The 15,805-nt window shown below is 45.3% G+C and overlaps 1 protein-coding gene across 1 annotated transcript in view; it reads right to left on the bottom strand.

The window, feature by feature from the left end:
* The window catches only part of TAFA1 (TAFA chemokine like family member 1), a 480,218-nt gene extending 465,125 nt beyond the window's left edge, over nucleotides 1-15,093 (bottom strand). The window contains exons 1-2 of the mRNA XM_079122448.1: nucleotides 14,708-15,093; nucleotides 12,675-12,795 (exon numbers count right to left, since the gene is read on the bottom strand). Of these exons, the coding sequence (XP_078978574.1) occupies nucleotides 12,675-12,786 (112 nt within the window). The 5' untranslated portion in view covers nucleotides 12,787-12,795; nucleotides 14,708-15,093. The remainder of the gene's footprint in view (nucleotides 1-12,674; nucleotides 12,796-14,707) is intronic.
* Between the last annotated feature and the right edge of the window lie 712 nt (nucleotides 15,094-15,805).

A 15,805-nucleotide genomic window follows, 5' to 3' on the forward strand; every position in this document is an offset into this window, starting at 1 on the left:
AGAAAGTTACTTGGAAACTGGATCCCTGTTCAAAGTACTTACAGACAGACAGCTGTCCAGCAGTAAAGGGAAGAACATGTGCCCCAGTCAGGCCTGTGGCACAGCAAACGAAGGCCAGGGCATGACTCTGCCATACACCCAATCCCCAGGCACAATGTAGCCCACACACAAGGCGCTGGAAACAGGGCTGCCTGGCCAGCACGGAGCCGTGGCCCCCAACACAGGGAGGCACCAAGTGGCTTCCATCCGCCAGATGCCCTGCTGATATCCCTGTAGGCAAAACTTGTCAAGGCGCACGATCCTCCTACCCAGAGCCCACAGAAGATGGCCCACGTTTCCAGCTCACCTTCACCATTGGCACCCACACCGTATCTGTGCAACAGGACAACAGGAGAGGCGACAGAGCCCAGGAGTGCAGATGCTGTCCTAGCACAAGAAGCACGGGAGGCCTCACGGCAGGCCTAAGGAAGCCCAGCCACCATTCAGAGGCTAGAAGAGTCCCCAGCGTGCCCTCCTATGCTGGATGGCCACAAATGAGCCAGTAACTTGTTCCTTTAGGGTTTCTCTTTGTTGGAAAGATGGGAAGACATTCCACCTCACAAGGCTACTGCGAGGATTTTAAATGTCCAGTATCACTCACTCATTCATTCAGCAAGCATATGCTTATTCTTGGTGTCTGATCCTGTTCCTGGCAGTGGAGACGCCCAGCCTCTACTTTCACAGAGCTATAACCTGGTGGGGATCTCAGAAGTCAGTGCTAATACAGTGATTACAAAATACATGTCTATTACTACTGGGAAAGCATAATTCTCTACACCTAGGAGGTGATCAATAAGCATTTGTTGAATATCAAGTATTAAATTTGTTGTATTTTAAAAATTATTCTCTTTAGGCTTTGAGTTAGAGATATACAGCTTCCTTTAATGTGATAGCTAGTTACTTAAAATCAACAGTAGCAACATATCTCATCTTTAGTGCACAAAGCTAATAAAGCAGAGGTGAGAAAGTCCTGGGGCTCAGAGTCTGGCTCGAGTGAGGCGGTTGCTTCTCTGGTAATTAACTGACTTGATCTTCTTTGTGACACTGGGTTCTTCCCCTCGGTCTCGCCTAGCTCACCATCTATCATCACCATGTGTACTGATAAGGCGGCCTTTACACTGTGAAGCGGTAACTAGGAAAACAAATCTTGCTTTCCCTTTAATTGGACCAATACAAAATGTCCTTTAACTGGAGCAGGACCTCCAGTCATCCAGGGTCGCTTGTCCCCATCTCTGTGTGTCTGCCTCCCCTGGGCTGAATAGGCCACCCTTGACTTTTTCCTACCAACCAACTTCCTAACCAAGCTTCAAAACCCAACACAAAATCACCCACTTCGAGAGGACATACAGAACCATCTCTGCTCAGAATGAATTGCTCTCTGATTTAAGATCACTAAGCATCCCATTTAGTGATTGCCCGTATCATGAGCAGGTCTGCACCACAGGCATAGAGTCAGAGAGGAATCAGGAAAGGAGTCAAAATTTCTCAGAAAAAAAAAAAAAATCTTGCAGCTCTGAGCTGTCAGAAACTGTCTGAAACTGCTATCTTAAACAGAGGTAGCTACTGGACATGTCTGACTCTCCACGTAAATGTGATTTAATTAAAATATTGTTCAATTCTTGTTTAAAAAAGGGTATTGTGGAATGCATTTTTTTTTTTTTTTTTTTTTTTTTTTTTTTTGGATAAAGGAGGCCTCTGAAGATAAGCAGTCAATCAAGCCACACTGGGATGGTCGGAGACTCAGCCTGCACACCCATGTCAATCAGCTGATAGAGTGTGGGGAGGAGACTCCAAGATCACATCCAGGCTCCGAAGGAAGACTCACTGTAACTGATCATGTAGGCCTGGGAGGGAGGGGAGGCGGGGGAGGACGACATGCAACCACAAATCTGCCCTTTCTGCTAGACAGCCCTGGGGGCAGCTATCAAAAAGGTGGCCCTACAAATGTTCCCAGGTGTCTTTCCAGGATGTGGCACCCTGTATTTCCAGCCAATGAAGAGCCAGGAGATGTTACCACACCAATGCAGTTTAAGAAGACCTCGTCTGGAAGCTTCCGAGTGGCATGTTCTCATCCTCGCTGTTTTATTTCAGGAAAGGGGCTTGAGCAATTTACTTTGTTACCACAGTACCTGTTTTATAAATTCTGATTCCATGAAGACTGGTCTCCAGTGAGAATTTCTTAATAGAAATGGTGTTCAAACTCCCGGACCACAGCACACTGAAGAGGTGAAACACCTAGTTCCCACCTGTTCCTACTTCCCAGCAGGAAATTCTCAGGTGATGGATTCTTAGAAAGAAGTACTTAGCAATCACTAATTACTTCTACAAGACATGATGAACCTACTATCATTTTCCTGTGTTATAAAACCATACCCCTACAGACATAAAAATTTTGAAATGTTACCTGCCATGAGAGAGCATTGTGGGGGTTCAGAGGCAGTAATAAATGCTGTCGCTACACAAGAGCTGCCACACAAACCCATCTTAGGGCGGTCACATACACGTCTGTCACCTATAAGAATGTGGCTTCACCATCTCTGAACCTACACTCACAATTCAGGAGTGAATGAAATTCTACTGCTATGGTTTAGATATGAGGCATCCCCTGAAAGCTCGTGTGTGAGACAATGCAGGAATGTTCAGAGGTGATTATGATTCTTTCATAAGAGCTGTGATCGAACTGTGGACTGAGGCACTGATGTGGATGGAAACTGCGAGGGATCACTGTGGCTGGAGAGGTGGGTCACGGAGCGTCACTGTGGGGTTCATGTTCTCTCCCTGGTGAGAAGAGCTCCTTCTCTCTGCTTCCTGACTGTCAGTATCCTCAGCTGCTCTCCTCCTCCATGCCCTGCTGCCATGATGCTCTGCCTCACCATGGGCCCAGAGCCATGGAGCTGGCCACCTATGGACTGAGACCTCTAAAACCATGAGTTCATTAAGCTTTTGCTTCTCTGCACTGTTCCTGTCAGGTATTTTAGTCACAGTTAAGAAAAGGTGACCAAATCATCCAGTCTTCGAAAAATTAAAACAAATTTCTTTTTAAATTTAAATGTAAAATATGCAAATATGCATCCCTTAAATACATAGTTAACCAAAGAGCCCATAGAAAACCTAATTGATAATGAGGAAGCTAACCAAACCAACACTAATTTATAATTAAAAAGCAAGGACCACAGCAATTGAAAATCATTAGCAACCTGAGACAACACTCACGATACACTGAAGACAAATTATCCTTCCTAAAATTGGGTGGATTCTAATTATTTGCAATGCTTCCAAGAGCTGACAGCCAGCTTTCCTGGTATGATACTAGGTTAAGAAAGCTCAGTAAACCCTAGTTATGTGTCGTTTCTAGCAGAATAATAACTTGGTTTACTAATACGTTGTCTTTACTCTTATACCAAATTAATGATCGTGAAATCTTGAATCATTTGCCCCAAAGAACAAAGAAGCAAGCTTGGGCTTCAAGACAGATTGATAACCCACCAGTGGGCTACAAACTGGATTTTGAGAACTTTAATAAAAGATTAAATTAAGAGTTTTATATAGGCATCACTGTGCTGCCTGGTGCTTATCTCTGTTTTATTACATTTACTGATTACTATTTCTCCCAAACCTTAATCTAAAATAAAATTAATTGATTTTTGGCTGAGATTCAAATGAGACCTCTGATGTCAACGCTGGCTTCATCAGGCAAAAGCCCTGCTCCCGGAGCTCCTGCATAACCCTGGGGGCACATCAGTCATCCAGCACCAGAGCGGCACACCACTGAGGGTCGGCGGAGAGCTGGCACGGAGAGCATGGCTGGAGCACGTCCTGGGCCCACGCCCCACCTCTTCAGTACTTTCCTTAGGAACCATGAAAAGCTGGCACTGGAGACCATCTGGGCTGAGGCACTACCCAGACGATCTGCAGGTGGGAGAGCCCTCAGTCAAGTCCGTCTGGCCCACCTGACACTTACAAGGAAAGGGACTTACAGTACGTTTCTAGCCTGCCCTGGAACACCGATGGGCTACCCAGCTGGGCCCACCTCAGGAGCTGCCGGGCATGGGCATGAGCATGGGCATGGGCATGGGCTCTGGGGTGCCACACTCCCGGCCTTTCCTGATGCCATGAAGGCCCTGCCTTGCCATCTATGAAATCATCCAGAAAACTGTCGCGTAGTTTCAGCAAACGTCTCCTTTAAATGCAAAAGATGATTTCATACTAATTCACGCTGTTTCAAGTAGGTAAGATGAACAAACCACTGTGGGGCAGCTCGAATCTTCATCACTCAAGAGAACGCACACCACTGTTCATGGAATACGTGGGTCAGCTCCTTGGAGCTAAGGAACAACCTCCACAGCACTGATCCCTCCCGTTGAAGGAGATCGGAAGGCCCAGCCTCTGACCCCTGCTCCCACTCTTGTTCCTCCTAGGATGACATCACAGGAGGCTTAAGGTGGACCCTTCCCATCAGCATTTGCATTTCACAGGATATAAAGTTCTTGCTTGGCTAACCCTAGTTGATGAGCCATGAGTGCACACTTCCTGAATACCTACCCAGTGCTGACTCAGTGGGAAGCACGCCCGCTGACCCTGATCCAGGACATGTGGTTAGTCTCCAGAAGCAGGAAGCACTTTCCCCACTGTGAGTGGTTCAGTGAAATCTGGGAGGCGACATTTCGTATCCACTCGGAGCACGTGACTCAATCAGCCCACTCTTCATCCACAAGGGAAAACTAAGGGACATCCTTTGGATGCATGCACACTCCACAGTCTTGGACCCTTCTGAATGACATGGAGGTACCCTAGCAGGGAAGGTCCAGCAAGGGTGCCACGGAACGGCTGCAAGGAAGGGCAGCCTCAGAACAACACACCTGAGGATGCAGCACACCTGAGGATCTAGGTGGTCTTCGGCCCTGTGGACTCAGGGTGAGACCTGGTCTGACCCTTCCCTGCATAAAGGAGGGATCTGCTTCAGGAAAACCTCTCGAGAACACCACTCCTCTTTTTTTCTCCAGAACTTCCCTCGGGGAAGGAGAAAGAAACAGTGGGCCAAGAGAGCTTCCTGTGTGCTTTGAGGACATTTTCTTTGGAGATTCAATCAATTCATACAAATTGTTAATGAACTCATGCAGTTTCTCTTTACCAAAGAAAGAAGAAATTGCTCATCTGGTGTTGTATCCTCTCTGCTACAAAGATGAACTGTATTTTTCTCTTGCTATCAAAAGACATGGAAAGTTAAAAGACTGTCCCCATTTGCTAAGTGAAGCTTCCTCTTCAGTCCCTCAAGACCAATGATTCTTAAACCCATGGTGATGGGCCACTGTCCATCCTGTGACTAAAATGTCGAGGGACTTAATTATGATGACACGTAGAAGTAAATTCTCTACACATTCTTATCTATAAACATATTCTCTCTAAAGCTTTAGTAATGTTTTGTCACACAACTATCCATTGAGAGGGTTACAAATTGTACACACATAGATACACACACATTTTACACTTACACACCCACTCACACACAAGTTGTAGCATCTGAGGGATAGTTTAAAATTCCTCCAGAACCTACATCCCTCCCTTAATAACTAAAAGTGCTTTCCAAGCACCTACTGTATGCTGAGTACCTGAGTGGGAAAAATAAAAAGGACAAATTGCACCAGATTCCAGAATTATCTTCACAAACACTTCTCAATGCCTGTGATAAGAATAGATGCTGTAGATGTTGCCATCTAAATTTAAACAAAGGAACATTAGGAGAATCTTCACATTACAAAACCAGGCCTCTTAACTGCAAATCCTTCCAGAAGGTGCATGTGCTGCAGACCTCCGAAAGCAGAACACACAGTGCATGCAGCAAGGGCTTCCCCAACAGCCCACCAACATCTCTCCAGGGGCATCTGAGGGCACCGTGTCCAGGAAGCACAACTTGAGAAAGCTGGCCTAGACAATTCACTAGATCAAGGCTCCTAGGAGGAAAAGTGCCTTTCAGTATTTTCTTACCTATGCCCCCTTATTTATTCTTTATCTGAAAACAGTTTGATATATTTCTAATTTTACCATTAAAACTCTTTATGCCTAATATGTTAAGTTTTTCATTAAAAAAGCAAAAGATGCTAATGTCAGTAATGAATCCAAAAACCACAGAATTATAGGAAGTAAAAGTGTAGCTCATTCCAGTCTTTCCACTAGATTTAGCAAGTGTCAGGTAAAAGTTGTCCATGTCCTTTCTGACATTTTTTTTGTGCATGTATAAGTGTGACTTTTTCCCTCAAAAATTATTTTCAGCAGTGTACTCTGTTCCTTGTTTTCTTCACTCAAAAACATACTGTGAGTGTTTCTCCACATCAGGAGACACCAATTCCACCAAGTGGAGCTATGCCATGATTTATTTTACCAATATGAGTTTGAAACTCTCTTATTTTTGCCGTTAAAACCATCATGCAATCATTGTACCTTAACATGCATACATCTCCTCACACTTGTCCAATAATCTTAGTACTAGCCATGGAAATAGAAAAGTGTATCGAGACTTGCACATTTCACATTTTGAGAGACATTACCAAATGGTTTTCAAAAAATGATTCACCTGTTTGGGTCTACTCCAACTCTGAGGTTTTTACACAGGGTATAAAATAGGAAGAATTTTAGAAACAAGCTCAAATCATCATCTCACATGAACTTTAAGAAATCAGCAATTGAACATGAACATTCATTTGTGGTACTTCTAAATATCTTTGTTTGCAATGTGGTGTGACATCTGTTTACCTTAACTATGAACTGAAGCCACAGGCTTGAGCTCAAATCAGTAATCATGTGTGCAGTAAGTATGGTACAGTTTCTTATAAATTCATGGCATTGATAGGAAGTATTTATTTTCCTCTCTACTTGGTTTCCATGTTTGGGGGTTTTAGCAAATGCCCATAGCTGAGTTCTGATTCTAGGATGAGGTCAATATCATCAATCAGAGGATCAATGGATTATCACTACACCAGCTTACACCAATAACAGCCTGTCTGCTCTCATCCTCAGACCAATTCACTATACTTAGCAACCTGCTCTGGGAGGCATGCTTAAAATCCAGTATGTAGCCACAGTTGTGCCCACGAGTTTTTATGTTAGAATTATAAGACCAACCCTTTATTGTAACGTATCTTGGTATTCTAATGCATATTCCTTAAGCAGCTTTCGAAAAAGTAATTTTCAATAGCAAGGTAAAACTAAAACTAAGTGTAAGGCATAAGAGAATGCTTTCAAATAATTTAACCAAAAATATCATGCATTAAAATGGATGTGATGTTCGGCATGTAATAATTAAGTCCTCAACGAAAACTTCTGACATACACTGTTTGTTTAATGTAGCTTTAAATCCTGTCAAGTACAAATTACAGAGATGATTCTATTTAGGGTAATCTTTCTATATATCATTTCCACACACCCCTGTCAATAAAATAGCTGTGACTCAAGAGTACGTGATTCATTATATACTTATGACTCCTTGTCTCATGTAATTTATCTATATAATTTTAAATTACCAAGGAATTCTTTTCTTGCTAAAGAATTTTGAGATGATCCATATTGCATTAAGTTTTAAGGACACCCTGCACACATTTACCCACACACCTAAAACTAAGTAACCATTAAAGCTGCTGTCATAACTCATACATCCATAAGGAGAAAAAGCTAACCTCAAATTAGAAAGCTCCGTTTGGCACACCATTCATCCCGTCACACCTGTTACGAGCACACGGGTGAGTACGAGGAGCTGAAGCTGGCGGCCTTAACTGCCTGCAACAACACACCACCACTCTGAGTGTTCATTGCTTAGTCTGTCCTTCCAGAAAGCTGCATCCTTCCTATAGCTCCCTAGGAAAAAACCAGGCACAAACACTTCTCAAGTTAGGTCATTTCCTCCATCATTCCCTAAATAAAAACTTGATCTGGTCAGACATTAAATTATTGAAATTACAAATCTGTTAATCTATAGCACTTTTTACTCATTTATAATTTTAAAATTCACTTTGATTTGATTGACTGTTTTAATCTTCCTTAACTAGTGAGTAAGTGAAAATAAATGGTGCATTCCTAATACTATAAATATGAAAAATAGGAAGTACTTAGAGACTGCAGGCGAATACATTAAAACCAGTCAGTTTTCTAGTTAACGTCTTCTCATCTGGTCTGCGTACAAACCCACTGCGTTGAGAGGACAGATGACAAATTCACGGCTTCACAAAAACACGGCCCCAATTCTATGCCATGAGAGCAGAAGTTGGCCCCAGTCTCCAACCACGTCCCTGAAGGACCCTGGCCAGTGGTGCCTTCCAGGTGCAGCACGAAGGAGAGGTGCACAGCAGCTTCCACTCAGCTGTCAGGGCAGCGGGTTATTTCTTGAGACTGAAACTGGCTGCCAGGGTGGGAGCGCCATCAAGCTCACTGAGGAGGGGCCGGGAGCTGCCTGCAGGAGGCTGGGAGGGGCAGCCACTTCTCAGCAGGTGAGGGTGGCCTGGAGCCCCTCCCTGCCACTCAGAGGCAAGTGAAAGATTTGTCATCTTGCACATTTCTCAGATACTTGGTATGCACGCAGAGTCCGCCTGCTCCTGCTTCATGAAGAGGCGATTTTTCAAGCTTAGGCAAATGCAGCAAACCCAGGCGCTGCCGGGGCCTCGTTTTTCCTCATCATGTCACTTGTTTTAACCGATTTGAGAAAATGAGATTATGTTTTTTTCTTTTTTGCTCATTTATCCAGCTATTTATTTATTTATTTGCTCATTTAGGGGTGGGTTGTCGCAGATAACTGGCCCTGATTTCTTTCTGGTTTTCATACACATTTCATTAGTGTCCCTGAAGATTTAAGACCCACAAAGGAAAAACGTCACAACTCTCACCAAAAAAAAGCATATTTTTACTCTTAAAATCAAAACAGAAGATTATATTAAAGAGTCTGTCTGAAATAATCTAGAATATTGCTCTGACCAAGATCTATTACTTTAATCTTTGGAGCACTGTCAAAAACCCAAGAAAGTTGAATAATCATATTACGTAGAACCACTGGACTTTCAGCCAAATATCATTTTAATCTCTCTGTATCTAAAAGTGGGTATTTATAATTTCTTCATTTCTACAATGAATCTGAGATGGGTCTCAAATGTGAGCACATGGGTTTGGCACTGGCTCTGGTGCTGCAGCTTCCTGGGTATTGAAGGACAGCCCCTCCATACACTGGTTGGTAATACACAAATTCAGGGGCACAGAATGGAGAAAACAAGCACTGGGTTTAATTTCAGCCAGAACCCAAAATGTGTTTCTCAGTTAGTAGATACCATGTTTTAATAAATAAAAACCCTAGAAAGACAGGAGTTTTCTTGCACACATAACAGTCTTAAACCCCACTTAATAAAGAAAAAGGAAAGAACAAACCTGTACTGTAACAGATCGAAAAGAAACAATGTGAAAGCTCATGCAAACTGTACTATTTTATGATTTTACACACATAGTGCATAAAGATAAATAGCATTTGGTGCTATGTTTTAGCCATGTTCCACATGGTTAAAAAAATCAAAAGAAAAACAAAACAGGTTTTTTTTTTTTTTTTTTTGGGGGGGGGGCGGGTTAGTTTCCTAGCTTTGTGGATTCTTAGCTGTGCAAACAGTAAAGCTTGATTCATTTGACATCCCTGGCTTGCAGGTTGTTGTCTACCAAATGGGATGCCAGTAATGACTGACGCTCATGAAGAGCTTTACTGTTTACAAAACTGTTCCCGGGATGTTATTTTATTTACATCCCCAACTTATCTCCAGATAGGAAATGAGCTCAGAGGGAAAAAGTCAATTTCCCAAGGTCACCTCATAATGTTAAGTGACAGATGACAGTCAGTCCTGAGCTCTGCTGTCCCCCTGACCAAGTGCCACTCACTGCTCTGCAACAGCCACCTCCCAGAATGGACCGGAAACCTCAACAAGCCCTACACTGACACACCTTGAGAGTTAACCTCAACAAGCCCTGCACTGACACACCCTGAGTGTTAACTTCAACAAGCCCTGCACTGACACACCCTGAGAGTTAACTCAACAAGCCCTGCACTGACACACCCTGAGTGTTAACTTCAACAAGCCCTGCACTGACACACCCTGAGAGTTAACTTCAACAAGCTCTGCACTGACACATCTTGAGTGTTAACTTCAACAAGCCCTGCACTGACACACCTTGAGAGTTAACCTCAACAAACCCTGCACTGACACACCCTGAGTGTTAACTTCAACAAGCCCTGCACTGACACACCTTGAGAGTTAACTTCAACAAGCCCTGCACTGACACACCTTGAGAGTTAACTTCAACAAGCCCTGCACTGACACACCTTGAGAGTTAACTTCAACAAGCCCTGCACTGACACACCTTGAGTGTTAACTTCAACAAGCCCTGCACTGACACACCCTGAGAGTTAACTTCAACAAGCCCTGCACTGACACACCCTGAGAGTTAACTTCAACAAGCCCTGCACTGACACACCTTGAGAGTTAACCTCAACAAACCCTGCACTGACACACCCTGAGTGTTAACTTCAACAAGCCCTGCACTGACACACCTTGAGAGTTAACCTCAACAAGCCCTGCACTGACACACCTTGAGAGTTAACTTCAACAAGCCCTGCACTGACACACCTTGAGAGTTAACTTCAACAAGCCCTGCACTGACACACCCTGAGAGTTAACCTCAACAAGCCCTGCACTGACACACCTTGAGAGTTAACCTCAACAAGCCCTGCACTGACACACCTTGAGAGTTAACTTCAACAAGCCTTGCACTGACACACCTTGAGTGTTAACTTCAACAAGCCCTGCACTGACACACCTTAAGAGTTCTCACAAATCACAGGAACATGATGCTACTCACCTCCTCAAAGGTGGGGCGGAAACTAGATGGATCTGATTCCCATTGGCAGCTATTTGCTGTGTGGTTGACACAAGTCACTCAGTCCCTTGGAACTTCAGTTGCCAGAGCAAAAGGGGTGTGTGTGTGTGTGTGTGTGTGTGTGTGTGTGTGTGTGTGTGTGGCAGGGAGGTGGGGGAATCGCAGCCACTTGCAGAAGCATGAACCACAGTTGGAATGAACCCCTCCCAAGCATAGTTGTCTGTCATGAATTCTTTTCGTTAGTACTGCAATGAAGGCAGAGCTCCTGCATTATCTGCATGACTACGGGACAGGTTAAGACATTTTCTGGCAGAGCAGGCCAGAAATTCTGATTAGGCCACTGGCTGCAATGAGTGGGATGCCCACCTAGACATTTGTTCCTTCCACCTGGGCGCCCAAGCTCCTGGGTTGGTGGTTCAGTTCTGCATGGTGCTGGACCAGGGTTCTGGAATTAGAGCGCCAAAGTAGCCTGAGGGGTGCAAGACCTGCCCACCTGACCATCTGCAGACCTTGACCCCGCACAGGCCACCTGCCCTGCTCCTGAAGGCCTGGCCGCTCTGGGCTGCTGCACTCCATCCCTGCCGGTCCGCAGCATGATCCGGTCCGCAGCACAGGCGCCACCTGCAGCCGGGTGCTGCTGAGCACCATGCTGCACCTGATCACAGCCCGGCAGAGCTGCAGGCGGGAGAGCAGGAGAGTGTCCCTGGTGCTGCCGCAGGGCTGTACCCAAAGCTCAGGGCATCCAGGTTGCAGAGAGCCGGGCCCAGCTGCTGGACTGCCACAGGGGAAGGCAGCCATTTACCCTGATGCTGGACCTTTGGAGAGGGGTGGAGGGCCGGGAGCAATCCCGACTGAGGTCAGAACTTGAGCGCGCAACTGGTCCCCAAAGAGAGGCCAAACCTGACCATCAGAGGGCGGCTGCGGAGGGAGAAGGTGGGGTGGAGTGGCGGGAGGCAAAGGCTGAAGCGGAGCAGAAAATGGACGGGAATGTTTCTGAGCGCCGAGGGCTTGCAGGGAAGGTGAGTCAAGAGAACCGGAGATGGGGGAGCCCAGGCTATAGAGGGGGACAGAGAAGGGTAGCAAACAGACTGCACCAAGAGTGGAAGGAAGAAAACGCCAGAACTGAAAATCCAATACAGGAAAAGCAGAGGGTCAGGTGAGAGGGAACGTGCTCCTGAACCCGCCACGGAGAAGCTGAGAAGCTGGCGGGAGGGCAGGAACACACCGGGCGGGCAGAGAGGGGACCAGGGAGGAGGCACTCTAAACCAGGAAAGAAGAGCAAGTCTCTTTAGCTTCTCTTCCCCTGACAACTCAGTTCTAAAGTTGGGGACTACATGCATGGAACCCTGCGCCCCACGCAGACTGATCCCAGTACCTACACCGGGTACAGAAGCTTGCCTGGAACAGATGTGCAAGCATGGTATCCTGCTTCCCTGAAACTCCGCAAGTCTTGAAAGTCATTTCACCTTTTGCAGAATATCGTGCTACTGACCAAAGCATCCAAACACAAACGGTTTCAACTGGTCAAGGTGTGTGGAAGGGTGGTCACTCGGAGAACCTGCCTTTTCTGAGAAATTCATAGAAACCCCTCCCAGGCATGTCCCTTTCCCTCCTTCCCCCAGAGCACCACCAGCAGTATGTTCTGGAACTCAGCTGCCCACACGCTGCACATTCTGAGGCTGGCACGCCACCATCTGCTGGGAACGGCGGTGGGACTGAAGGCTGGGGCGCATTTCCCTTACCTGGTCTGTGCAGGTGGTGCTGCTGGAAGGTGTGCTGGAGGGACCCGTGGCAGAGCAGCACGGCACAGGCACTCGTCCACAAGTACAGGGCCCAGGACATCGCAGAGACCATGGCCGTTCTCTAAAGAGAGGCAAGAGAGGTCAGCTCTGGCTGCAGGTCCCCAGCCCAGGCAGCACCGCCGGAGAGGGCGGGCAGGTCTCCGATGTCAGGCTCCTCCGCGGCCTGGCGGGCTAGCACCCGTGAGCCAGCAGAGGTCATGCCATGAAGGGGGCTGAGGGAAAACCTCCACGAGATCATGAACACATTTTTTAAATTCTATAAAACAAAACTCCAAGGATTGCCAAAATACAAAAATAAAGTTTCTGACTACCAATTAGGCAGTTGGAAGCATCATGTGCCAACTAACAATCCTGCTTCACAGGATTTGAAAACTACAGTCATCCCAGCTTTGAAAAGCTGCAGACTCCTGTTCATTCTAACTTCATTGCAAGTCTGACATAAGCCTTAAAGGAAAGAGTGGGCTCTTTTTTTTTTTTTTTTTTTAATTCTACAGTCATGAATTTTTAATCACAATGCTGTCTTCTAAACTAAGTAATCATTTCTCAGAGGCATGTTGTAATCTCCTGATAGAACAGATCTTTCTGGCTGGACTTAACATCAGAAGGAATTGTCTTCAGCCAGACTGAGTTTCAGATGCAAGATCTATCTTGCATCCTGGAGCAAACCATAATTTACAGTATTACTTTGCCTCCTAAGCCTCCACTGTGGCATTTGTTGTATAGAGCTGATGAATATGCATATACAGGTGGTTATGTATTTATGGATGAACATATACCTTTTCTCAGGCACTGAAACTTTGACAGTCTTATCTGCACCTATGAGGATCTCAGAACTACCGGGGCTCAACTGCGCTACACATTGTCCAATTTCTCAAACAACACCTTGTGCTGCATTTCACATCACCAGATTAATCAAACTCGAAGCATCACCCTTATTCAGCCCGGGAGAGGAGGCATTCTCTATGCAAGAATCCATGCTTTACAAGAAAAACATGCCTTTCTCTTAAGTAGAGAGAGCTGTGAAACCAAGGCTGTTTCTTTCTTTCCTTTCCCCTGTCAAATGATACTCTCCGAAAATTTCAAATATATGTTGAAAACCTGCTAGTGACCTCCCAGTGTGGTTTCTTTATTCTAAATTGGCACTCTTTCAAAAACCGTGATGTTCAGAAAGCAAAAATATACACTATACCCATATGTATTGCACATAATACAGGATAATTTCTGGGTTTGGGGAGAGAGCCGTGGCCTTTGAGAAGGCTCAAGGACTATAATAGATAGATAAACACTAACAGTGTAATTAAGTGCAAAGTGGGAACACGTTATCCTCAACAGGCCAGCACCACCCAAGCCAGGTCTGTGGCTCAGATGGACCACCCACTTTCTAATTTAGGTGCACAGCCCACGATTTACTTCTGTATACAACATGCTCCCCCTTGTTGTTTTCAGAACTATCAAGACAACACAGGTACCTTCTCCTCATAGAGACAAACAGCAACACCTTCCCGTGAGCCCTAAAATGAGTGCAATGAGGGCCTTTCCACAATACCCCACACATCACAGAAGAAACACAGGGGTGACAGTGGTACACAGTTGATGCCCCCAAATCACTGCTGAAAGGCAATGAGAATGAATCTGAACTTGAAAAAAACCCCACGCCATCAAAACTTAATAGTTCTCTACTGCCTCTGTCTCCCTTCTCACTTCTTCACCCACATGAATCTCAGCACTAAAACAGGGCTCTGGCTCAATGTTTGCAACATTCCCCTTTTTCCATTTAACTTCTTTAATTCTCAGTGTGACTTCTGAGGCTCCTGCATAACACTCTCCTGGCTCACTCTCTTAAGGAGAGCGTGTCTCAGTGCTAATAAGTGTTTCCCCAAATGATAAATCCAGCCTTGCACAGTCCTCTACGGAGGGTTGAATATGTTTCAAATCTGCTTTCTGAATCTTAAATCTTTAAAGAGGCTTCTTACCTGAAAAATCCAGCCAGGAGCAGAGTACTCTATTAGTGTTCATTGGAAAGATCTAACACTTTTTAAAATCCATCTGTGCCACAATTTTGAGCTTCTAAAGAAAGAGCTTCCCAACAATCTTCTTAATCAGAGATTTTTAAAAGAAAATGTTCTTCTCTTCCGATCTATTTCCCCGTAAAGACGACATCGGTTCATTCAGACGGTATTATCAGAAAAGGAGCCAGGCTCTGAGAGGTGGAAAGCTTGTCACCTTCACCGTTAAGTCATCCCCTGGCGTCACCTCTGCCTGCCGAGACCTTTGAAGTGAGGGTGAGATAATGTGCAGCGTCCTGATGAGGATCAGCTTGTAGTTGTCAGCCGCCGGCCCCTCGCCCGTGCATTCAGCAGTCAGGCAGGGAGGGGCAGGAGCGGGGCTGTGTGCCCGCTGTAAGTAGCAGGAGTCTGTTTCAATACATCCCTCCTCTCCAAAGTACCACATGTCTTAAAGTGACACTACCCTCTGTGGCAGCCTCGCATCCACCAGCCCCAGCTCCACAGCTCAAGCAGCTCCTTAACCCTCGCTTGCCTGATGTGTCCTGGGAGGCGTTTATCTGGTGCCATTCATTTGCCAAAAGACAGAAGGAGAAACAAAAGAAAAAAACATTCAGCAAAATATTGATGGTGTTAATGGGTGTTAGACTTCCAGCAGTAAATGGGAAAGTGAAATATTTTCCGTCTTTTACCTCTTAATGTTCTTTGAGCCAATATGTTAACCAAAAATATTGTTAGGCTTATACTAATTTAATTCTGCTGGTTGTTTTGGCAGCTAAATCTGGGAATGCAGTCTATCTGGAATACAATAGAGATGTTTATCTTCCTAAGCCCAGAGTCTTTTTTAAATATGTTTAATAAATAGAAATATGTCATTTTTAGCATTGAAAACTGGATTTTAATGAAGAATATGCTCAAGGCTCTTTTAAAAATGTTTGCTGTCCCTGAAATAGCAGGCCGGGGTGGGAGGTAAGCAGAGCTCCGTCTCCTTGCTCGTGCTGTGGCCTGGCCCCTGCTGCTCTGGCAGTGCTACCATCAGACTGGACCTTAAAGATGCACAAGATGGCC

The sequence above is a fragment of the Sciurus vulgaris genome, assembly GCF_902686455.1.
Source record: "Sciurus vulgaris genome assembly, chromosome: 19".
In the NCBI taxonomy this organism is placed as follows: domain Eukaryota; kingdom Metazoa; phylum Chordata; class Mammalia; order Rodentia; family Sciuridae; genus Sciurus; species Sciurus vulgaris.